At 37.3% G+C, this 24,646-nt stretch overlaps 1 protein-coding gene across 5 annotated transcripts in view; it reads right to left on the reverse strand.

The window, feature by feature from the left end:
• Window positions 1–24,646, reverse strand: part of USP28 (ubiquitin specific peptidase 28) — a 59,897-nt gene that overhangs the window by 1,405 nt on the left and 33,846 nt on the right. For 2 of the 5 annotated variants that reach the window (XM_081063843.1, XM_081063844.1), the window contains exons 9-25: window positions 24,438–24,514; window positions 22,491–22,639; window positions 20,528–20,655; window positions 17,964–18,059; window positions 14,826–15,005; window positions 12,672–12,892; window positions 11,647–11,717; window positions 10,040–10,268; window positions 7,914–8,108; window positions 6,946–7,085; window positions 6,596–6,775; window positions 5,477–5,572; window positions 4,583–4,761; window positions 4,389–4,467; window positions 3,523–3,602; window positions 2,845–2,968; window positions 978–1,173 (exon numbers count right to left, since the gene is read on the reverse strand). In XM_081063843.1, coding sequence (XP_080919969.1) covers window positions 978–1,173; window positions 2,845–2,968; window positions 3,523–3,602; window positions 4,389–4,467; window positions 4,583–4,761; window positions 5,477–5,572; window positions 6,596–6,775; window positions 6,946–7,085; window positions 7,914–8,108; window positions 10,040–10,268; window positions 11,647–11,717; window positions 12,672–12,892; window positions 14,826–15,005; window positions 17,964–18,059; window positions 20,528–20,655; window positions 22,491–22,639; window positions 24,438–24,514 — 2,420 coding nt within the window. Of the gene's footprint in view, window positions 1–977; window positions 1,174–2,844; window positions 2,969–3,522; window positions 3,603–4,388; window positions 4,468–4,582; window positions 4,762–5,476; window positions 5,573–6,595; window positions 6,776–6,945; window positions 7,086–7,913; window positions 8,109–10,039; window positions 10,269–11,646; window positions 11,718–12,671; window positions 12,893–14,825; window positions 15,006–17,963; window positions 18,060–20,527; window positions 20,656–22,139; window positions 22,281–22,490; window positions 22,640–24,437; window positions 24,515–24,646 lie in introns of those variants that run through there. The other 3 variants (XM_081063846.1, XM_081063847.1, XM_081063845.1) reach the window with 3 other exon arrangements.

Here is a 24,646-nt window from a genome sequence, read left to right on the forward strand (position 1 = left end):
GGGAAAATGGATGGTTACATATACAGCTAAATAGATCTTTGAGTAAAAACTAGTAAGTCTGCAACTATATAGCCCTCCATATAGCCCATTACCCAACCTTAAAGGCCAAAGAATTATTCTGACAGCTAACAACAAATGATTCTTTCAGGCCAAACCAGGAGCAAAACCTTACTTGCCAAATATACCACAGCTGTAGGTCATTGCTTTAAGCTATCTGACCTGTGGCAGAATAACACTATATATTCACTTCATTATGGACAGGTCTTCTAATCAATCATTTTAAACTTTGAGAAAGTGGATGTAGCACTCTGTACCCTAAATACAATGGTGCTTTCTTTCAAATGATTCAAATATACCAATGTGTGCACATGGCATCAAGCCATGCATCACACACGGTCGCAATAAAATCTGAAGACATTAAAAGCATTCATTTAGAATGTACACCAAATTGTTTAAGCCTATAAAACTCACCTAAAAAGAAAACTAATTTAGGCTGCCTCTCCAACATGATTTGGAAAAACAAGAACACTTCATTTACTAATCTATTAATCTCAACGGCATCAGAGTTAATATGATTTTGAAATTTCAAGTCAGAGGAAAATTTAGTTATGGCACCATCAGGTAATCAAGCTGCATAAATAGATGTTGATGTTTAAACTATAAAATTAGAGTTCAGGTTCTGGCAGTTGATAAAGCACTAAAAGTGTGACATTCTGGAGAGCAGTGATGTTTTCAAACAGGACGTCCTGGTTGTCTGTGAAGATGCTTCAGCCACAAAGGAGGAAAGAGGCCCAGAGGTCCAGGCTCCCATCCCTTGTTTCAATGGAGCCGATGTACTTTTAACTCATTTATATGCTAGGGGGTTCCAATAAGCCCTTCAAAAATTTGTGGCAACCAGTGCTATGGAGTGAGACCACTGTAATGTCTACAGTTCCTGAGAGGCTTAGAAATTATTGGCAGTGCTCAACACAACATACCTGCAATATCTTGCCCAAGGTAAGAGCACCAATGTTTTCTCATGATCTCAATGGCATCCAGGTCATCCTTGGAGATATCATTATTAATGATAAGGTGAATGCAGGGAATGATCAATTCATTCATCACACTGATGCCCTCTGTTACAGAGTGGTCATCATTTGTTTCAAAGAGGGAAGCAGCTTTGGCATTCAGCTCCTACAGATAAAAAGGCAGAGTGAAAAAAACAGTCTGAAAAAGAGAAATACCTTTTTATAGAAGATACTAAACAAGCGGTTCCCAAACTTTACTGCACATTGGAAATGCCTGGAGGACCTTTAAAAACTAATTGTTTTAAAAACAATTACTCCAGACGTGCTGATGTAATTGGTATGCAGGTGACCTAGGCACTGGGATTTTGTAAAAAGCTCCCAAGGTGATTCTAATGCAGTTAAACCTCTGACCCATCCGGGCTAAACTTACAAGTCAAGGTCATGCTTAACACCTGCTTCTACCAAAAGGCCTATTCGATGGTTCTCAATCTCCACTGAGCAGCACAAGCAGCTGCAAGACATGCTGATGCCCAGGTTTGGGTTTAAGAGTCTGGGGAGGGGCCTGTGTATAACTGTGAAAGCTCCCTTGATGACTCTGATGCACAGAGGGGAGAGACCAGCGATGGACACAAACTAAATCACTACTACTGCCTACCTGTACAAGCAGAGCGGGACATTCAAAATGTGATCTGTACTTGGAGGTTTAAAAAATAAAAGCAGGGGGTGGCCGGGTGGCTCAGCTGGTTAGAGCGTGAGCTCTCAACAAGGTTGCTGGTTCAATTCCCGCATGGGATGGTGGGCTGCGCCCCCTGCAACTAAAGATGGAAAACAGAGACTGGACTTGGAGCTGAGCTGCGCCCTCCACAACTAGATTGAAGGACAATGATTTGGAGCTGGTGGGCCCTGGAAAAAACACACTAATATTCCTCAATAAAATTAAAAAATAAAATAAAAGTTTGACTCTAACAAAATTCAGATCCATCAAATCTACAATGCTCTTTTTTCAAAGTCCCTTGCCACACCTGTAACTGACACAGAAATCAAAGTATAAATCAGAAAATAAAGCTCCTGAGGTCAATATGCTTGTACGTCACGTCTTAGTCTCCTCCATTTGGTATTAAAAACAAGGCCGTGGTAGAAATGCTAACCTGACTCTCCCCGTGAGGAGCAATTCTGCAGGGTGTCAGGGAAGACAAACACAAGGACACAATCTGAGGGCAAGGCCCCCTCTTTGTAGTTTTCTGAAGAACAAGCACCTATTTAATTAAACTTTTGTGTAGAAAGAGGGTATATGGGTCTGCATTTCCATGTGGCTGCCATATGAAAACAGGTGGTGTATGATAACGTTATTAACAGAATGGCAGGGCCAATTCTTGGCATTCATACCTATAAAAAAAAAAACCAAATACTGGAGTCTCTTTTAAGTCACTAAAACTCTCATCCAGAAAGGAACACAGAAAAAGCACTGCATTCCTTCAACACACATTTATTATATGCTTACTATGTGCCAGACACAGGGAAAACAGCTGAATAAGAAAATCTGTGCTCAAGGAACTCACAATCTAGTAGGAAAGCAATGTGATAAAAGCAATAATGTAGGTATACATAAAGGGCACAAAAAAAAGGATAACTGATTCTCATCCCAACTTCTGTCAGGGATTGAAGAATGATATTCACTTTAACTTAATTGGTTTCAATGTAAAACTACTCTTGAAAGCTTGGAGAAAGCTAAACTTTGGGATTATTTTGCTCTTTAAGTTACATTTCTTCATGGCTTGGAGCAGAAGTAAAGACAACACAATAATAAAAATCGTCAGGCTTTACAAACAGTACAAACCAGAAGGCATTTTCTTCGGTATAAAGCGATCACTGATTCCTTCACTCCCCGTCGGGGCCCCTTCATCAGCAGAGCGGCGTTGCTCTGGTAGGCATACACCAGGTAGGAAAGGGCCTCTTGGTACCTTAGAAATGGTAGATAACAACAGCTGAGCGCTCCTCTCCAAAACCCAGGTTTTAGACTTCACTATCCCTAATACAAATATTTACACGGCTCTGCTTATGGGAAAGTCTTAAAGATGGAGGCAGCATCGGGTACTGGGAGAAGCCTGAAGGCCAGACTGTAGCCAGGCTCAGCTCTTCTATAAGTTGGGCAAGAAACCCAAGACTCCCCTGGCCTTCAGTTCTTCCTAAGTCTAAAACAAAGAAGTGGACTAGATGCTTACTAAGGTCCACGCTAACTCTAAATTTCATTCTCTGAATTTATCTTCATTTATCACAAAGAAAATCGGGCCATTATGTCTCTTTACTAATAAATCTACCATTATGGGAAGGATGAAAAAACACATGTGATGTTCAGAGCAAAACTGAAATGCAACACTGGAAAAAGTAGAGGCACACTGGCACATGTGACAAGGGAGGTGATGCATGGCTGTGATTCTTAGTATTCCTCAGCTCACATCAACAAATAACAGTGTCCTGGCCAATAAGAATCTTAGTGACATAAAAGGCAACATACTTTCCTTTTTGATAGAGTTCCAGGCCTGTTAGGAGATACACGGACACCTTTCGAAACAAACTATAATCTTCATGCCACTTCTGAAAAGAAATGACTACCATTAATGATTATGACCACATAAACTATTTTTACACTTTCCACCACAGTAAGTTTTAAACTCAATACAAATATTTATTGAACACATATAGCCAGGCACAAAAGTGACAAACACAAAAGCTTTGAGATAAAAATGTATTCAACATCTAGAATAAACATCTACTGTTGATCTTAATTTTCAATGTCCTGTTCCTTCCACTGAGGTATAGAAATATTTATTTCATATGAGCTTAGAATTTATGATCTTAACTTCCAAAACCCATGTCAAAGTCATTCAGCTCCGGTTTAAACAAATGACCTCTCAAGTACAGATGAAACCATCCAGATGTGGAAAAGATAAAAAGGACAAGGTCATTCCAATGACACAGGACAATACTCAAGCTCAGTAAGTGTGGTGGGCACACCATAGGTAGTATATTAACATTGTTTTATGTGCAACAATGCTTTTTTGGAAAATCTGTAGTTACAGATGCATTTTAATGCACAAAAATTTAATTTCTATTACAGAAATATTAGAAAACTATGTTATGTAAAACAAACCAAACCCATGAGTTTAAGAATTTTATTGGAAGTACTGACTCATTCTAATAGAAGAATGGAATAAAGTAACCTGCTGTTCTGAGGGTAAGAAAAGATAATTTACCCAGGTTTTTTTGGGGGGTGTGGTCAGCTGGGGTAGGGAACAACTCAGTCTGTGATAACACAAAATTATCAGTCTTGCCTCAGGAATTCATGGTTGTGGCTTTGTAGATTGAAAGAAAAGACTTCACCTTGTACTCCTCCATATTCATGTCATCTGGACCAATCTCCTTCAGTTTAGCTTGAGCCACCTTCATAATACTGATGGATCTGTGTGGACAAAGTTCAGAAAGCAACGGAAAGCTCAGTGCACAGCTTCCCCACTAGGGAAGTTAGTCAAACCAGACCCAGAAGGAGGGCGTTCACCTGAGTATTCTCGTCTCACCTTTCATCATAGCTAAGATTTTTATCGGCAAACTGTTCCAGAAGGGTCCGCTCTACTACCCTTTTGGGTGCTTCATTTTGGAAAAAGTAGACAAGCACATGCTGCAGTCGAGGGTCACTGTGAGGAGTGGGGGTGTCTTTGGCAAGTAGGTAGAGCCTGGAGTATTCTTCATGGAATGCCTAGTGGAGACAGAATTATAGAACAGGCTGCACTGTGGGCTTCTGCACATAGAAGTTGATGGCTAAGGCGACCGAGGTTTCATAACTCTAAGACGACTTCTAAGAAATCCTTCTTATTAAGGAATTACAGAGGCAACTATGGCATCTGTTAAGTTGTTTGCATTACATAAGGGATGAAACTCCTCTAGAATTCTGGGACCAAAGACATACTATACTCGTAAGAAACATTTTTTTTCATAAAATTCTCAGAAAAACAAATATTTAGTTTTCATTATTTCAGGCATATCCTTGAGTCCCAAGGAAGTGAATTGTACAGATTCACATAAATGCAATTTATTCAAGTACCTTAAATTTTATTCAAACACCTTAAAAAAGCATGGCCTACTTTCTCATATTATGGCTCCCAAATTACAAAGGCAATGAATCTCTCAGTCACAGCTTATTAATAGATATTTCTTAAAAACAACAACAAGCACTCCAGGCTGAGTATGGCACAGAACAGCCCTGTTCACCACAGATGCATTAGTGCCAACAGAGGAGGGGGCAACCAGCAGGGTGGGACGGCTTATTCGTTAATTGGACAGGAAAGGGAGTTTTATGCTTTCTTTCAATGAAAGGTATTTGTAACCCCATTTTTTTAACCATCTAATAGAATTATTGCCCCATTATTATGATACCTGTGGTACAAGGAAGATAAATTAAAAAACAGAGATACCTTAATAAGCCCTGCTTCAGACCCATCTCGGTCAAAGGTCTGACGGGCTTTAGCTATGGCCAGGATGACCCCTTGCATAGCAGGGCTCAGCATCACCTACCACACGAGGGCACAAACACAGAAAGAAAAAGGAGAAGAAAGGTTCAGAAGCAGGTTGCATGAAAGACAGGTGAGCAGACTCTGAAGGGAAGTGTGGCAGTGCATGCCTTGCCCAGCGTCTACTGTAAGTCAAGTTTCCCACGCCTCTTCCTATACGTACTTACAGCCCCTGTCCCTCTACACAATGTCAAGACCCTGCCCAGGACAAGCTATTCATATATGTTCTCTGCGATTTAGCAGAAGGATAAAGATGTATGTCTAAAAATATCTACTATGGCACTGCTAAAGAATCAAGTTAAATTGGAGCTCTTAGAGGGGAAGTGTTTGAGGTGAGAATTTCTCTTTAGCTCTGTGGTTTGGTTGTGTACCTTAAACGTACAAACATTGTGGACTTTTACTAAGACGAGCGGTACATCTGAAATGGCCTAGAAGCTACGGGGTGCACAAACCTGACTTTATAAAATGAAAACCTTCAATGATTTAAAAAAAATATATCTCACAGCAAAAAAACCAAAGAAATCTGAGGGAGAGGATTCGTAATTGTTTACGTGCAGTGACAACAGTAAAGGAGATCCACAATGAATAACTTGTGATTCTACAGCTTCTTCAGAAAGCTTTATAATTAAAAACTTCAATTTACATTTGTTTTGCTCACTGGACAACTGAAAATTTTACACTTGGAGGAAAAACAACTGACTAATACTACAAAGACTCCTAACTTAAAAGGCAATTTTTCATTCATAATACCAAAAAAGGAACTAAATTCTACCTTTCTGAGCTATCTAGGCTCTACAGTGGCCCCTGGTAGATATACGAGTATACTGGGAGCAGTGCACAGTGGGAAGAAGGTTACCTTTTTAAAAATAGTAACTGAGGTAAAAACCAGATAGGCCCTTTTGTCTATCACTTGTTTCAGTGAAGAAATATTAACTATCGCCAAACACCTTAAAGTATAATCAGTCACGAGAAGGGAATATAAGACTGACAACAAACAGCTAAACCCTGCCCTCATCTCTGTACCTCCTCATCATATCCATCTGCATCAGATCTAACCAGAATCCTTCCCACACTGGGAATCTCGACTTCAGAGATCTCAGAATTAGGCTGGGCGGCAGACTCTGCATCATTAGCCTTTTGGGGCTGTTCTGACTGCTCTGCAAGGTTTGTTTCCGGGGGCATGGGCTTCTTGGGTTCAGCTTCCTTAAGGTGTGGCAGCAGAATGGACAGAACCAGTAAGAAAAAAATAGGAGAAATAAAGAAGAATTGGTTAAATGCAACAGAGACACAGAATAATAGAAACGTGAGAAAACTGTAACAGTTACTGCTGAAAACCCGCCCTCTTGAATCTGCGCTTCTTAAGTCATTCTCACCTCACTCAAGGCTGCTTCTACACCACTCTTCTCATAGGCATGTGCTGTGTTTGCAATCGCCTGGGCAGTTTGCTCCTTGGCGATCACAGCATGCTCAGATGCCAGGCAGCGAGCCCCATGAGAAGAGGCTGCTGAATGCTCTGTTAGGAATTATAGAAAGGAATTAGCTCTGATGGTAAGCACCATCTACAGCATTCTGTAAAAGGCAAGCAGGTTGGATACAAAGTTTAATATATACAGCTTTTAAAAAAAAAATCTATGCAAGTTTCCCCAAGAAACTGTGACTTGAAGAAATGGCCACTTCAGCAACGACCCATTGATGATCGTGTAAAATTTAACATGTTCCCAACTTTGTCATATTTCTTTATGCCAAGAAAACATCCTATAAACAACCATCTGTTAGGAAGATCACCTTTTTTAGAGAAACTTTCAAATATATATATTTTCAAAGTTCTTGAGTTTTGACACATTTGTATTTGTATATAGCATTATAATTAAGGCTATTCTAAACTCTTTTTAAGTTAAATTTAGTGGAGTAACATTGTTAACAACACCATAAAGTTTTCAGGTGTACACGATTATAAGTTGACATCTGTGTACTCTATTACGTGCTCCCCATCCAAAGTCTAGTTTTCTTCCGTTACCATATTATCTGACCTGGTGGAAGATCACTTTTTGCCATAAAGTCTACCTATTAATCCTATCATAGTTCCTCCTGCAACCCGGCAAATAAGCAAAAACTAAGCAGAGTAAAAGTACAGGTAGCTAGTCTCTGCTGTTACTTCCACTCATCAGAATCACATGGTGAAGCCCCAAGGTCGTCCATCGGGCTGTGCAACACCAACTATATTCAAACTACACTGTAGTTGCAGACTGCAGCATCACTCAGTCTGCTGAAGTTCACAGGGCTGGCTGACGGAGTGCAGCATGAATGCTAGATCACTGGCATAAACGCCCGTCTCGGATACCTTGTGATGTAGAGAAATCCTGCGAGGACGAGTTGGTGGACGATTCCATTTGAGGGATTTTGCAAGACTGCTCTTCTTCCCACTCTTCTACTTCCTGTTCAAACCTCCAGTTATCTTCCTGAATGTAATGCTTGAGTTCAACAGACAGGGCTTCCAATTCTCCTAACATCTGATCTGATTCATTTGGGGCTACCTCTGAGAAAGAACAAGAATGGAGTTAAAATGGAGTACTATCCAGCAAAAGGTCGTAAGAAACCAAAAGGTCCTTTCTGGAAAGGAAGAAAAGAGACACTACTCCTAATAAGAAATATATACATACATATGTATTCATATTCATATAATATATATATATATATACATGCACACGTAATCCATCCATGTACTGATAATATAAGGCCAACAGTCACAGCACACCAATAACAGTGCCTGGCGTATTAGTAGGTGGGCAGGCACTGAATATCTCTCTCTTAAAGGAATGAGTGAATGATAGTAAGAACTTGGAATAGAGGCCAATCACTGGCAAAGTAGCAAGAATGCACCAAACATTTCTTGGAAATTCAGAAAATCATTAGATCCAATGGAAATTTCAAACTAAATAGTTTTGTTAATGTAACCACTGTACCTGTCACTGATAAAAATATCCATCTCAAGATAGTTAGAGATGAATTCCAAGACATTTATACTGCCTCAAATTTCCCACAATTAAGTGCTATCAGAAAGCAATTTGATACAACAGCTAGATGGTCAATAATACCTGATTTACTGAAAGCTATGACTAAAAATGGCAGGATATCAAGGACATATTAAATTTCATTTCTATCCCTTTTTTTGTTTTGACCAAAACAAAATAAAACAAAACCTACAGCAGAACACCACATCCACTTACTGGTTGCCATTCACTAGTCTTTTCACTAAGCAAATGACAGTTTCCACTTGTTTGTTTCTATCATATAAAAATGAGCAATACATGTAATATCAAGGCTCTTATATACCACCACCAGCCAGTAGTCATTTGTGCAGTAACTCCCACAAGCGGCTGTTCCTGCTTTCATACTGCAAATATGCAATTATGAAAATCAATTACTGTTAAGTGATCATTCTCTCCACTCCCCGTCCCCCAACCTCACTAGCAAATCAGAAAGACAACGTGCTGCCTGGACAAAATGCCGTACATGTTTTCTTACCTATGCAACACAGTAAGGTTTGAATAATAAATGAGAACACCTTCTATGATCTTAGATGTGAAATGGTGGCCATAAGAGCTCTCAGAGAAGATGTGAAAGGAAGAAAGAGAGAATAATGTACATGGAAAACAGCACAGAATTTGGAGTCAGAACTGGATTTGAATCGAGGGCCTGCCATTTATTTACTGGCTGTATGACGCCGAACAATTAGAGTACCTCAGCTGGAAAATGTGCATAGTAAGAATTCCTACTCTGCCTACCTCCCTTTTAGAGTTCTGCTGCCAGAGAAATAAAGTTTGAAAGCATGCGGTAAGGAGGAAAGTACCAATATAAATGGTATGACTGCGCTTCGCATCAGTAGTAGTATTATGAGAAGTATGGAATTATTCAGGCAAATCCACTTGTGAAATTTAGCTATTTTCCAAAGGGTACAAAAATGTCACTAAAAAAGAGAACTAGAGACAATTTAAGAGTCTATCAATGGGAGGCTGGTTTAATAAGTTATATACATAGTCCATGTAATGGGATTATTATGTGGTTGTTGAAAAGAATGAGTTGGTTTTATTTATGAAAGTATAGAGATTGCTAGGATACAGATTAATGAAAAAGATGCAGAATAGAATGGACAAATAGCCCATCTGGGGAAAAAATGGGGTGAGACAGAGACGTCAATAAATAAAATCTAGCATCTGCATAGAGCATTTCTTGAAGACAACGTAAGAAACCTAATAATGAATACGTGTTGGGCTCACGGATGAAAGCAGGAAAGCAAACTCATTTTCCCTTTTTATTCTCTTTTGTACTGTTTGTATTTTTTAAAATGCAGTATTACTTTATAATAAATTGTAGTTTAAAATTCTTTTAGACACTGCAAGACTTTTCCCCCTTCCCTGAGCAAGACAGATTTCCCCCCATGTCGGGCTTCTGCTAAGATATTTTTACCTGCATTGAAGTGGGGTAGCTTGTCGTTAATGTACATCAGACAGTAAGCACTAACATTTCTCAGGCCTCCGTAGGAATCTCTTTCAAGTTCTTCCCAGGAAGATTCAGTAACAGAGATGTCATTGTACTTGAGCCAGACTTGTCGGGGTTGATTGTAGATATACGCCCAGTAGTGTCCAGCATTTGCTTGTCCTTCATGAACAAGAACTGCGTGCAAACGATAAGGCACCTGCAAATCAGATGGCATATTCCTCAGATTCAGCAAAGTAATCTGACAAAGTTTAGGGTATTAACATTCAAAATTATTCCCAACTACCAGACATAAGAAAACTAATTATACATGTGTTTGATAACAGGGTTCACATCAAAACATCTTACGGAGTTTAAGATGAACTAACAAAATCACAGCCTTGGAAGCTACCAACTATGTCTCAGTTCCTGAATCTCCAAAACCAGACAGTTGAACTAACGACCTCTTTGAGGCCTCATTCAACTCTACACTCTTACGATTACAGATTTAAAACTAAAGACAACCTAGACCTATTTATCCTCCCAATTCCAAACTCAGTTGATCTAAAATAGAATCACCTTGACCATTCATGTTAAGAAAACGTTTACCATATTTGGGACCTATAACAAGTTTAGTGCCTATCTTGTCCTATGCTTATTTTATTTGGTACCAAAATTTAAGTTAGCATATTTCACTATGAATCAGTCACATGGTTCCTGTATCTCTTCTTGTGCGTAATCATCCACCTATCTGGGTGCAGACCCTTTTAACCACATACTTGTTTGTTTCAACATTGGAAAAGCATTTCTTTTTTCAATATTGAGAAAATACAGCAATACTTAATTGCTAAGTAACTACGGGTGGAAAAAGGAAAAGCCAGCCATAGAATCAAATTAAAGTTACATTTAATCAGTACCATGACATGTTTTCACTGATGACATTTTTGAAATAATACAAAAGAGAAAATGGGGAAAACCCAAAGTTTACATGATGCAATCCTGTTATGCAACAGAACTGTGCCTCCATGCAACCCTGGAAACAGAGCTCTTTTCCTCCAGCCACTAACACGGAAGCCACTAAGAGATCATGCCCCTACCTGGAATCTCTTTCCCCCCAGAATGTTATTCTAAACAAAAATTTATGTGGATATTAAGAATTTCTGCCCTGCCTACCACCCTTTTGGAGTCATTAGAGAAATAAAGCTTGACCGCATGCTGCTAAACAAAAGCTCATGGCACTTTACAAAGGATAGGTAACCGGCCCCCTGGTTCAGGTTTTCCCCATTGTACTACTTAAATTACCATCGAATGAGAAATTTTTATTAATATTTGACAGCGAACCTTTCTAATATATCAAAGAAATAACAACGTGGCAGAATCAAACCAAATATATTTTGGGTTCTATTGGTAGCAAGAGATATATTACTTTAAGTCTAAAATAAAGAAACAGAACATGACCTATTTTTTTCCTAATTTACTCTTATATCTCAGGGAGGTTTCCATTCAGTTTGAAAGAAAACTATCCAATATCCTTCTTCTATCTACTGTTAGCAACATTAGAACATGCCTTGACTACTTTCCCCTCAATTTCATTCTACCTGACGAAGGAGAGGATCACAGTACATCTGCTCAATAGTCTGGGTAGTGCTTGCAATACAATTCTTTAAATCTGTTAAAAAAAAATACTTAGTTAAAATGATTTCTATATCACATAGGCTGCTCCAACTAAGCAGAGTATTTCTTATCTGTATCTGGGGTTCTGATGATTTCAACTTCACTCTATGAACCATGAAGGAGTACATAGTTTTAAATCAGCTAGAGCTTTACGTTATAAAGGCTTTTAGTTTAATATAATTACATTCAAATTTTAAAAAATTATCTCTCATAATTGGCACCAAAATTTGTTAAAGAAGAAAGAGCCTATTTAGAAAAAAATCTTAATGGGTCACTTGGGTGTAAAATAAACTGCCCAGCGACAGCACCTGAAGGAAGGTGGCAGAGTAAGGCAGGGCTAAACTTCTGTGAATGAAAACTTGGGAGGAATCTGGATTTTCATTTTTATTTTTTGCTCCCAGATAAAAGGAGAAAGGGGAGGAGGAAAAGTCTGAGCAACATGACCATGACCATGAGGCTAAAGGACCTTTAAGAATACAATGCTGAATAATTCAATTTTATATTGTGTGTATTTCTCAAATATTCTCTGCCTCATTAACCTTCAGTAAAGCATACTTCATATAGAAAAGAATTTCAAAAGTGGAAATCCAGGAAAGATAAATTCTAAGTTTAGGGGTTAACTGCAGCCAGAGTTCAGATAACCTGCAGGGAAAAAGAAAATCAGCAGATACAGAAAAATCCTACCCAAAGATGGTCATGAGTGCCTAAGCTATCGAGGAATTTCCTAAAATGTTGTGGAGGGAACCTAGGAGGGATCTTTCCATAGTTGTATAATGGGAGTGTGTGTGATCCAATCTTGCAGGAACTGAAAGTATGAAAGAAGTCACAATCCCATCCCAAAATCCAACAGTGTATATGGCAAGGACAGGAAGTATATCCAAGGTGCCTAACTTCCAAATATTCAAACAAACAGAAAAGGCAAAGAGTAACCAATTCTAAAAGAGCCAACCTTGTATATCTTGTTCAATCTCACTCCTCCACCTCTGAAGACAGCTCTTAACAAAGGTTATCTCCTCATCTGTGACTGTTCGAGGAGCTGGGTGTTCAGGCATTTTCATGGAAGACCGGGAAGATGGAAGTGGATTATTCATCATCTTAATCTTGTGTAGAGAATCCTCAGAAGAAGAAAAAGTACTTTCAACATCCTGAGAAGAGCTTTCTTTACTTGCGCTGAAGGAAGACAAAAATCACGTCAATACGATAATTTCCAAAATGTGCCGTGGCCTAAATTAATGCACTTTATAAAGCAAGTTGCTATATGGAAAAGTACAACTGTAAGTTGGTATTTACTTTACATGTATCATCTCATTTAAAAAAAACTTGCTTATGAGACAGATACTATTACTATCCCTACTATTCAATTACAAACCTAAGATTTAGAAAAATTAAGAAACTTACCCAAATTCATACTCAGCTAGCAAATGATGAAGAGGGATTAAACCCAGATCTACCTGAGTCTATGGCTCATGTTGTCTAATGACTTGTTATAATGCCTCTCATGAAGAAGGGAGGAGAGAGAACATGAAGACTGGGATGGAAGAATCAAGGAATCAACTATAGAGTTTCCAAGAAGCAACAGACTAAAGTAGGATAGACAGATGAATCCAGGAAGAAAATATACAGAACAAGAAAAATGAAGTATCATCTGAACATCCAACTCAAAGGAATACAAACTAGGTAGCATCCTGGAAAAGTAACAGAGGGCAGGACATATAGGCAGACAATCCCAGCTCTATCACTCCTTCGCTAAATACCCAGGGAAAGGCAGGAGCCTCAGGTAAGTAATTTACACCACTGCCCTAAACTAACTAAGAATAAAGCATGTAAAGTAAATGTTAATTTATCTACTAATTAACTATTGTCAAACAAACTGCACATTGACAAATCGGCAGGAATATAAGCTTCTAATTATACTTAGGTTTCTGTTTCACACCAAAACTGAAGAACATAAACTTCCTTTGGCTTCAACTTAGAAGAAACCCTAAGTCCCTACTCCTCCCACCTGCTCTCTCACACATACGAAATAATGGAGAAAACCTCTTCCCAAAGGACCCACATATATGGAAAAATAAGCCCAACATAAGCAAGAGAACAAATATCTCAATCTCAGAAGAGAAAACACACACACACACACACACACACACACACACACACACACAGTAACTTTAAAATCCAGTAAGATCAGGCGGTATGCAGTATTATATTATGTGATTAAACAGACTGCCTAACTACTTTTTAAAAACTAAAACCACTTATATTTCACAAAAAGCATGAAAACATTGTATGAAACACCCAGAGGAAGAGTATAAACAGAAAAGAATCCCCCACTCCGACTTACTGTGCCACCCTCTGGAGATAATCGTCCTTAACATTTGGTACGTTCTACCCAGATGTGCACTTCTATGCATACACACGGATAAATCAATATTAGTATGTGTGTGTGTGTGGGGGGGGGGTTAGAGTTGGAGAAATGGTTGGGTTCCTTAAACTTAAAATGCTAACCCTTTTTTTATGGGTTCTAGTGTTTTTATCAGTCAAGACACACCCAACAAATTTGATCTGAGATAGCCCTGGTGGTTCCTCCAGGCCACATGGCCGGTGCAGCGGGCTAAGCTAGAACAGAATCAGAGGGCTCCCTGTTTCTTCACTAGATAAGCCCCTCTAACCTGGGCTTCCATTTCTAGCCAGTTCTTTTCATGTTTAAAATTTCTGTTTGTGAATAAGTCTCTCTTCCCTGGATGTTTACTTAGTCATGCATACTTTTCAGCAGACAGGATAATAAGACGTTTGGGAAAGCAGGGCTGAGGTTTCCTCTGAGAAAGGCCTTTAGTGGCAGCTGTCTTACAGCTAGCTCAAAACGGGGCAGCCCTGGTGGAGCACCAAAACTCTTCCAGACAGTTCAAGAAGGCTCTGAAATAATCCCAGCCCCCCTGTGGGCAAGATGAGTGCACTTGTGGGAACCGGGGCTGGCAAAATCCTCCCCTTAAGACAGAGTTCACAGCCCTTGAGCTCCTATGGGGTGAGTGTTGAACAGATAGAAAGATGGCACATATTTCAAATTAACCCCCCCCAAAAATACATACACATTCGTATATTTTATTACCTTTCCTTGGATGTCAGGTCAGAAACCGGGCAGTGCACTGAAGAAAGTGGTAATGTCATGCTCGTGTCACTTTGAGACGTAGAGCTTTCTGAGGCAGGTTTTGTACTAGCAAATTCAATAACATATTTCAGCATGTCCGGGAGTGGGAACCGAGCTGGGCCCGAGCCGTACTTCACATACCTATGAGGCAAAGACAGTGCTATTCTAACTGTCCATGTCTGTCTTGGATTTTGATGCTTGCTGACAAAAGATCTGTTATTGTGTGAAGAGTCAATGGAAAGGTTTATTCCTAAATACTATATAATATCTAATATGTTACTCAAACAATCTATAGGGCAAAATTCTATAACTACAAAAGTAAAAATTTCTAACAATCTAAATTTTAATACCTGGCAGAAAACATTTCAAATGTGCTCCTAATCAAAGTCAGGTCAGTTATGCTTCCTCTTGATATCGTATCACATTTAGGCCCTAGTTATAAATTCTGCTTCTTAAAGAAAAACAGCAATATTACCAGTACTCAAATCTGAAAATAATGCTGGTGAATTAGTACCCAAGTGCTTTTCCCTTGCTGTCTTTTAGATCAACTACTTTGCAATTAGGAAAAATGAAAGAAAGCTGAAAATGAGAAGTAAATGTTGATAAAAGTCTGAGTTTAAGAAAACTGGCAAATTTTTCTTTTGCAGAGTCCTAAGTACCCTATTATTCATACACTCATTCAATAGCATAGGCAGGCATAAATTATTAAAGATTTCTTTGGGATTAGTAAATAATAAATATCTTAAATATGGAACCAAAAGTAACTAACAAATTATTTTAATAATATCCAATATTCTGCTGTTACTAGAATGTTAGACTCAGTAAAAAGATTTACTTTAATGAATTATATAGTTCACTATAGTAAACAGTTTAAATAGTAATTAAACTGTTTGACTGGTTGGTACAGGTAAACTATAATTCTGGGATTCCATTTACAAAAGATAGAGTCACTCCACATTTTCCTCTCTGAATAAAGTGAAAAGAAAGAAATAGGTATAGAACTAGGAAGAATAATAATTGTCTGTTTCTATATTAAAAAGGACATTATGAAATGAAAATACTAGTGGAAAATAAATATGGCACAACTCAAAGTCAACTCCATGTTAGAGGGTACGTAACAAAGTCACAGAGACTTACAGCTTCATTGAAAAGGATGTTGAATATGTAACGTTAGTAGAACCTTAAAGAACTGTTCTATTCCTTAGATGTATTTCCTTGCCTTAATTCCAGATGCTATTATCTTATCTACTACTCTATTTTAATCTTTCAAGATTTACTTTCTTCATGAAATCTCCCTCAATATGCCATTCCCCCCAATGCTGGAAAGAACATCTCCCCTCATGAACTCCTACACTACACAAACTAAACTGAGTTTCGTCCCTCCCATAGACGTAGTTATTGTGTCTTCTTAAACCCTCAGTGTTTGTTGAAAGAATTAGTCAATACAAGACTGGCCTGGACCAAAGGAAACATTTTCTTATGAGCAATGTGACAATAATCTGTCATAGGATTTTAAGCCAGCATTTTATATCCGTAACTCTTCCCAACTTTGCTGTATTTTAATGATACTCATGTAAAATTTCAGAAAAAGACTTCTCTAAGAAACTTATCTTCAATTTTATGACAATCATTTTCCTGTTCTTCTACTGAATTCCTTTAGACCAACTACTTCATACAATGCAGCACCTATATTAATTCAGTAGAATCAGAGCAAAAGTAGTTTCAAAAAAGATATCTATAATGTACATAATAAACCTTGTTTTTAATATTATATTAAGATATCTGAGAAGAAATGGTGAACATTTTTAATTTTTTTAAATGATAAAAGTAATACAAGTACCTGATAGGAAAAGTCAAATACGAAAAGTGTAAAACAAACTATGAAAGTCAGCCAACCCCCATCTCAGTTCTACTACCTAATAGTGTCCATTAATCATTTTTTGTATATTTTCCCAGGAGTACACACAGACAAGCAATTTTTTAAAAAAATTACCCCGGGAAAATTATCTGAAATTTAAAAAGTCATTTTATTGAAAAAAAACAGCAATATCATACTGAAAATGCTCCGAAACACTATCTTAAAATCTACATAAGCCAGAAAGCTTTATTAGTTACTGGTAAATTGAGTATTTTTGAGCTATCATACATTTAAAACTTTCCAATCTTACAAAGTATCACTAAAGCCCTAAAAGTAAAATACTACTATAGGTAGAGTCCTGTAAATCACTTCCAGGACAGTATATTAGGAATCAATCCTCAGTTTAAGTCTATATTAAGACAAATAGGTGGTCCATCACCATATGTTTTGGACCAGTTCCTCCTAAGTGAGAGATAGGACGCTGGGGGAGAGGGGACCTATAGGTGCAAGGTATGGAAAAGTGTTGCCTCAGGGAAATTAACGACCTATAACAAAGTGGGTAGAGGTAGAGTGGTGGTAGCAGCAAAATTGTTAAGCAGATAAAGGGGGAAAAAATCTACTGAAATCTTCTTAAATGCTAAATCAACAGGCTCTATCTTGACTAGAAAAAAATTACATTGACTCCTCCTTAGAAGTCATAGGGTGATTCCACAGAAACAGTGCAAAACAAATGAACAAAAAAGAATGATTCCCCATAAGACAAAGGACTTTGTATGTACCAGAAATATTAGCCCTTTTAAGCAGTTAGCAGTGCTCTAGGTAGAATCGCATTGTAGTTTATTTTATTTTATTTTGTTTTATTTTACCTTTCCTAGACACTCCAGAAACTGCTTTCCCAAGACAAAGGGATTGGAGTACTGTGACAGTTACGTTTCTCATGTTTGTGAAAAAGATGACAAGGGGAGTAGAAAAAGTAAAGGGCTATAAAATCAGTACCTCGGTTCTCTGCAATACACTTGCCAATACACTGTGTGACTCAGGGTCGCTTAAATCCCCTGGGACTACTCTGCCCATGAATATGATTAATTAGCTCATTGTGAAGACTCCTTCACACTTAGAAAAATTTTCTTAGCTACTTTATAAAACATATTAGTTCATACTTAACTCTGAATTAATTTTAAATATAAGCAAATTATTTGATTTTAATGTTCTACTCTTTTATATTTCTAAGCACGACTCACCTTTCCAGTTTTTGCTGTAGGACTTTTACTTCAGCCTTCAACTTTCGAATACACTCTCTCTTACTTCGAATAAGCTCTTTGCTCCTGTACATGTACCTAAGCAAATAAGCCCACAAACACAATTTATATTTAAAAACATTAATGACACAGTCTCAGCAAACTAGGGATACAAGGAAACTTCTTTAATCAGACAAATGGCATCCATGTAAACACAGAGCTAACATCATACTTAATGGTAAAGACTGAAAGCTTTCTCCAGGGAGGAAAAGGAAGTGCAATGACATTAAAAAAAAAAAAAAAAGTAAAGAAATAAAAGAAATACAAGGCATACAGATAGTAAAGGAAGAAGTAGAACTGCCTTTAGTCACAGATGGCATGGTCATGTACATAGAAAATCTCAAGGCATCCACAAAAATGCATCAGAACTAATAAACAAATTTAGCAACGCCAAAAGATACGAAGTCAATTAAAAAAAGAGGAAAATATCCATTGCATTTCTGTATACTCATAAAGAACAAATAGAATTAAAAAAGATTACAATAACATTAAACATGAATTTAGGGATTAATAGATATGTGCAAGCTTTGTACACTAAAAATTACAAAATTGATAGAAATTCAAAGACTTAAGTAAATGGATTAAAGAAGTAAAAATTAAGATGTCAATTTCCCCCAATTAATCTACAGATTCAATACAATCCCAATCGCTATTAAATAGAAACTAACAAGCTGATTCTAATATTTTTATGGAAATGCAAAGGACGAGAATAGCCAAAATAATTTTGAAAAAAGGAAAAATTGGAGGAATTACACTCTCTGATATCAAGATTTACAATAAAACCACAGTAATCAAGACAATGTGGCACTGGCATAAGATTAGACAATAGACAGAAACAGACCCACAAATATAAGCTTAATTAATTTTTGACAAAAATACCGAGCTAATTCAATGGGGGAAAGAAGAGTCTTTTCAACAAATGGTGCTAGAATACATCCACATGCCTTCTTTCCCCCTTTATTACGGAAGAAAAAAAAAACAAAAAACTTTATCTGGTACTATAAATAAACTCCAAATGGGTCATAGGCATGAATCATGAATGTAAGAGTTCAAATTACAATTTTTTTAGAAAGGAAAAATAGAAGAAAATCTTTGTGACCTTGGGTTGGCAAACATTTCTTAATCAGAACACAAAAATACAAACTATGAAAGAAAAACTGATACATTACACTTCATGAAAACTAAAACTCCTGCTTTTCTAAAAACACTGAAAGAAAATAGGGACAGCATAGACAGAAAATATTTGGATTTGTATCTAAAATATATAAAGGACTCTTACAACTCAGTATGAATACAACCAACCCAGTTAAAACGTAGACAAAAGGTTTGAACAGACACTTCACCAAAGAAAATATACAAATGACCATTAGTTAAGTACATGAAAAGATGCTCAACATAGTTATCACAGAAATATAAATAAAAAGAAAAAAAAGGTATTCCTACAAATCTACTATAACAGCTAAAATTAGAAAGACTGCTAACCCTACATATTGGCGAGGATTTGGAGCAAATGGAGCTCTCAGACAACACTGGTAGGATGCAAAATTATACAACCACTTTAGAAAACACCTTGGAAATTTCTTTTAAAGTTAAACATACATTTTTCATACAACCCAGAAACGTCACTCCTGGGTATTATACCCAGAAGCACTAAAAACCACACCAAGAATTTTATGTGAATGTTCATAACAACTTTATTCATAATAGCCTGAAAGTAGATTCATCTGAAATGTCCATCAACTGGCAAATGGAAAAAAATATTGTGGTACATCCATGCAATGGAATACTACTCAATATATGAAGGAACAAATCACTAATACATGCAACAACATGGATGAATCCCAAAATCAATCATAAATGAAAAAAGACACAACAGGGTACATATTGAATATTAATGTTATTAATTATGATGTCCTAGAAATGTGTAACTAATGGACCAGAAAACAAGTAAGTGGTTGCCATGGCCTGGGAGTGGGGAAAAGAGATGGACTGCAAAGGGGCAGAAGGGAACCTTCTGGGTGATGGAAATATTCTGTATCTTGGCTGTGATGGTGGTTACTAGGCTATCTACATGTGTCAAAACTCAATGGCTGTACACCTAAGAATGGTAACTTTTTTTTGTATATCAACTATACATCAATAAACCGGACTAGAAAGAATTAATACACTATGGTTACTCCACATACTATCTTCACCCCCAAATTAGCAGGGCTTTCACCTAACGCCTAGCTTTTCAAATTATGGTCCAGAGATCAGAAGCATCATTAACATCACCATGAGAGTTTCTTAGAAATACAAACTCTTGGCCCCAACCTAGATTCACTGAATCCAAATTTGTGTATTATCAAGACCTCCAGGTAATTCCTGTGCACAATATATCAGGTTGGTTCAAAAGCAACTGCGGATTTTGCAATTATTTTTAACCTTTTAAACCACAATTACTTTTCAACCAACCTATGGACTCACTTCTGCAATGCATCAAGAAGACAATCAACCACAGAACTCACCTGTCCATATAAATGATCTGAGGAAATTCCAGCTTATTGTGAATTTTCTCTGGCTGACCAAGGGACTGATTGAACTCAAATCTTGAGAGTTCAAAGGTCAACACTGGAGGTAGCTTTGTAAACCAACACTATGTCAGGAATAGAAATGTAGAAGAAATAAGTTATTTTTAGGATATGGCAAGAGACAGATACAAAATATTCCTCATCGTATTTGTTTTTTTTGGTATAGGATTTATATTCAAATCAAACTCATACTAGAGCTTTCGTTTAATCTTAAATCCTAAAGGAAATGACCACTTAGAATCATGCCCTCTTAGAGGATATGGTTAAACATTTCTCAATACTCCAAATTTATGAGCCAGTCAACAATATTCTGCTCATATGTCATCCTTAGAAATAACCAGCCTTAAATATGTGAACTGCACTAAGCAACTACACAACCCATACATTAAGCCATCACTACTGAAAAGATATTCAAAACCTGAAGAAAATGGCTAGCCTAACCAAAGAATTAAAAAGTATGATCTCAGCAGCGTATAACTTAAGGAGACAAATGTTTCCATGAATCAGCTAAAAAACCCAAAAATGTGTGTATATATTATATACTATTTATTTATAGTCTATTAACATAATCTGAATCCCCTTTATATGTAAAAAGGAAACTTGAAATAGCCTCATGATTATGACTTCTCAAGTTTCTCAGAAAATCTCTAAATTCCAAGAATTTACAGATGTCTCCTAAGGGACCCAGACAAATGAACTTACAATGTTACCTTGAGTTTCAAGAAAGGAAAGCCCTGACTTATACAAAAGATCTCAACTGTCACTGAACACTGATGAGGAAAAGCTCAACCAGGAAAGGCATTTCTGTTCAATTCACCTGTATGCCAGAGGTCTGCACGAACAGCCTTAAAATGTTCCCTTTACCAAAGATACAACAAACAACTATGTTCCCTTCACATACCCTTGTCGGCACAAGGTGAATCCAGATAGCTTGTCTGACTAACTCAGGGCTAAATCTAAACAAGCATAATGATTTTGTTTATAAATATTTTATAAAGAGTTCCCATCCTTGAATAAAAGTCTCCAGAGGGCTAAGTAGCTAATGAACACTTCTTTTTAAGAGCATGCATCAGCTCTGCACAGATGGTGCAGATGTCATGCCTCCCAATCAGGAATTAGCACTTTCCTTGAAAAGCTAGGGAGGCAGTAACTCTCTCTCAGTTCCAACCCTGCTCCACCGCTAATGCACTTCAACAAGGCTCATGTTAGGCTCCCTATTTTAATTCAAGAAATCTTTTCTTTCTCCTGTAGCAATTATTGAGTTGGATTCAGAGAAGCCACAATTTTGTCTCAAAATGTATGGTGAAAGGAGAACAATCCGAGCTGTGTGGTGCTGACAATTATGTTACAAATGCAACTCACTAATTCTTAACCCCGCTGAAATTTTGAGATATTAATTACCCTTACTCTCCCTTTAACTTCCCCCTTTCTTTCCAACCCACAAAAATAAATAAATAAATATAAAATTAAAAAAATTTTAAAGCAAAGGCAAAATTTACAATTGAAAACAGTAAATGCTATAATAGGGAAAATATTCTAAATGGCATACCATAGGAGTTAATCACTGTACTTTTACCCTCCGAAAATATGGAGGCAGTGGGTTCTCCCTACTCAGGTACAGGTAGGCTTCAACAGAAAGAGAGAAACTTGATCATACTTAAAACATCAGAAGCAGCATACAACCTTTATATGATAAACTCATACTTTTAGTAAAGAATTTATTTATCAAATACTAAGACTCACTAACTCATATCAACTCATGAGAAACTTCAGACTAGTTCAAGTTCTGTTAAATGTAAAGTTATTTAACATGTGGATGGGAAAACCATTTGCCAAAAAAGCTCAGTCCTACTTAACTGGCTTTGTCACTGGCATACCAAATAAAAATACCCAAACTCACCTCTTGTCCATACTTCACTGAATGATCGGAAGGAAGCAGCTCAATGTCACCCTCCACCATGGCCCCTTCCAAACATTCGTCTAAGTTGCGATAACCATTTACCTGAAGGGGATACTGGCCGAAGGTCTCATTGTTACAAAAGGGCTTTCCTAGACAAAGAAACAGATTGCTTTTTAAAAGACATCACTAATGCTATCTAAAGCCTTTTTTTCTGGTACCACAGAGACAGTATCTTAATACAGCAACATCCTGAGAACTGTTTAGAAGTGCACATAAGCCTGTTTGGCAACTTTTAATGAGCCAGTGAGTCCAGGATTGATCATTAACTGCTAACACTGCAAATAGGAAGACATCATTCAGGTATCAAATGCCTCCTAATCAAGACTGTCCCACCACCTGTGAATTTGTCTTGTCAAAAGAAGCCTTACCTGAATCCAGTCAAACTCTAGCTCCAACTACCAATTTACAAAAAGAGGAGTAGAGAGGAACATGTTAAACTGTATCACGGATATACAAACAGCAAAATTTCAGAGTATGGGGAATACTAATACTAGAAAACCAATAATTCAGCTTCTTCAAATACACACACACACACACACACACACACACACACACACACACACACACTCTTCAAGAAAAGAGAATGACGGGGAAGAGTACAGATTTTGAAAAGAGACTTAAAAGACATATCAACCAATCATAAATGAAACACATTTGGATCCTATTAAAACAAACTGTAAAAATAAATACACTCTCCCTCCATATACATAATTATAAAACAAATTAACAATTTGAATACTGACTAGATATTTGATATTAAGAAATACTTTTTTTTTGAGTGATAGTGATACTGGGTGGTTTTAAAAAAAATGTCAGAGGAGTAAGTACATAGGGATGAGATGGGCAATGACTGGCCATGAGCTGATGGATGCTGAGTTCATGGGGTTTTTATATTGGTCTATTTGTATGTGTTGAAAATCCTCCAGTTAGAAAAAAGCTTACGAAGTATGATCCAAAAATACAGTGAATGTTTAAATTTTAAAAAATATTATTACAGTAAAAGACACATTGCCATTAATCCCCCTCAAAATACTCCCATAAGTTCAAACAAACTTATCCCATCCTTCTTGCCCCTTTCTGAAGCAGTTCTGGAAGTCCTCTTTCATGAGTGTCATTAGTTGTGCTGTCGTGGCTGCCTCAGTGTCCTGCCTGAATCAATTCAAAACGTTTACCTTTCATGGTCATTTCGACTTTGGGGAAGAGCCAGAAGTCACATGGTGCCAGATCCGGTGAATAAGGTGGATGAGGACAACACCGTAATGTTTTTATTTGACAGAAATTGTCATACCAGAAGTTATGTGTGACACAGAGCGTTGTCATGATGGAGCATAAAGTAAAGATTCTCACAAAAGAGGACTTCCAGAACTGCTTCAGAAAGTGGCAAGAACGATGGGATAAGTATGGTCGAAGAGAGGGGGATTAATAGCAATGTATCTTTTACTGTAACACATTTTTTAATGTAAACATTTACCATATTTTTCAATCACACCTCGTATGTGTCCAACATGCAGTTTATGCCCCTGTAGCAGTTTTGGCAATCTAATTCAATAAAACCTTTTGAGATTAGATATTACATTAGAAAAAACTCAGAGAAAATTAAGTAACATCACTGCATGTCTGATATTAATATCAGATTTGGCCAGTGCAAAAATTATACAATATAACAACTCTCAGATAAAGACTGGGCTCATTTTACAGATGAAGAGACTGAGGATCCAGGAGCTCACATAGTCTGCCCACGATTACAGACACTAAGAGGCAGAACCAATATTCAGACCTGTATTTGTCTTACTCTCAAGGCTTTTCATTATACAGCCTCCCCAAATGGACACAGTAACATAGATTTGGTCACAGGACTAGCATTAACATTTAGAACAGAAAGTTTACCTTCACGAACCCCTTCAGTGAGGAAAGTACCGTAGAATAGCTGCACCATTGGATTTTCAGATTTGTTCCTGGGATTGCTTTTAAAAAAGAAGACAACTCTGTATCATTTGAATCAGATTAGCAGTACACAAAACCCAACCATCAGTCATAAGCAAACACAGCACACTGTCATCAAACTCCAAAGAGGCAGGTATGGTCTAAAATAAGGA

The sequence above is a fragment of the Rhinolophus hipposideros genome (genome assembly GCF_964194185.1).
Source record: "Rhinolophus hipposideros genome assembly, chromosome: 10".
NCBI lineage: Eukaryota > Metazoa > Chordata > Mammalia > Chiroptera > Rhinolophidae > Rhinolophus > Rhinolophus hipposideros.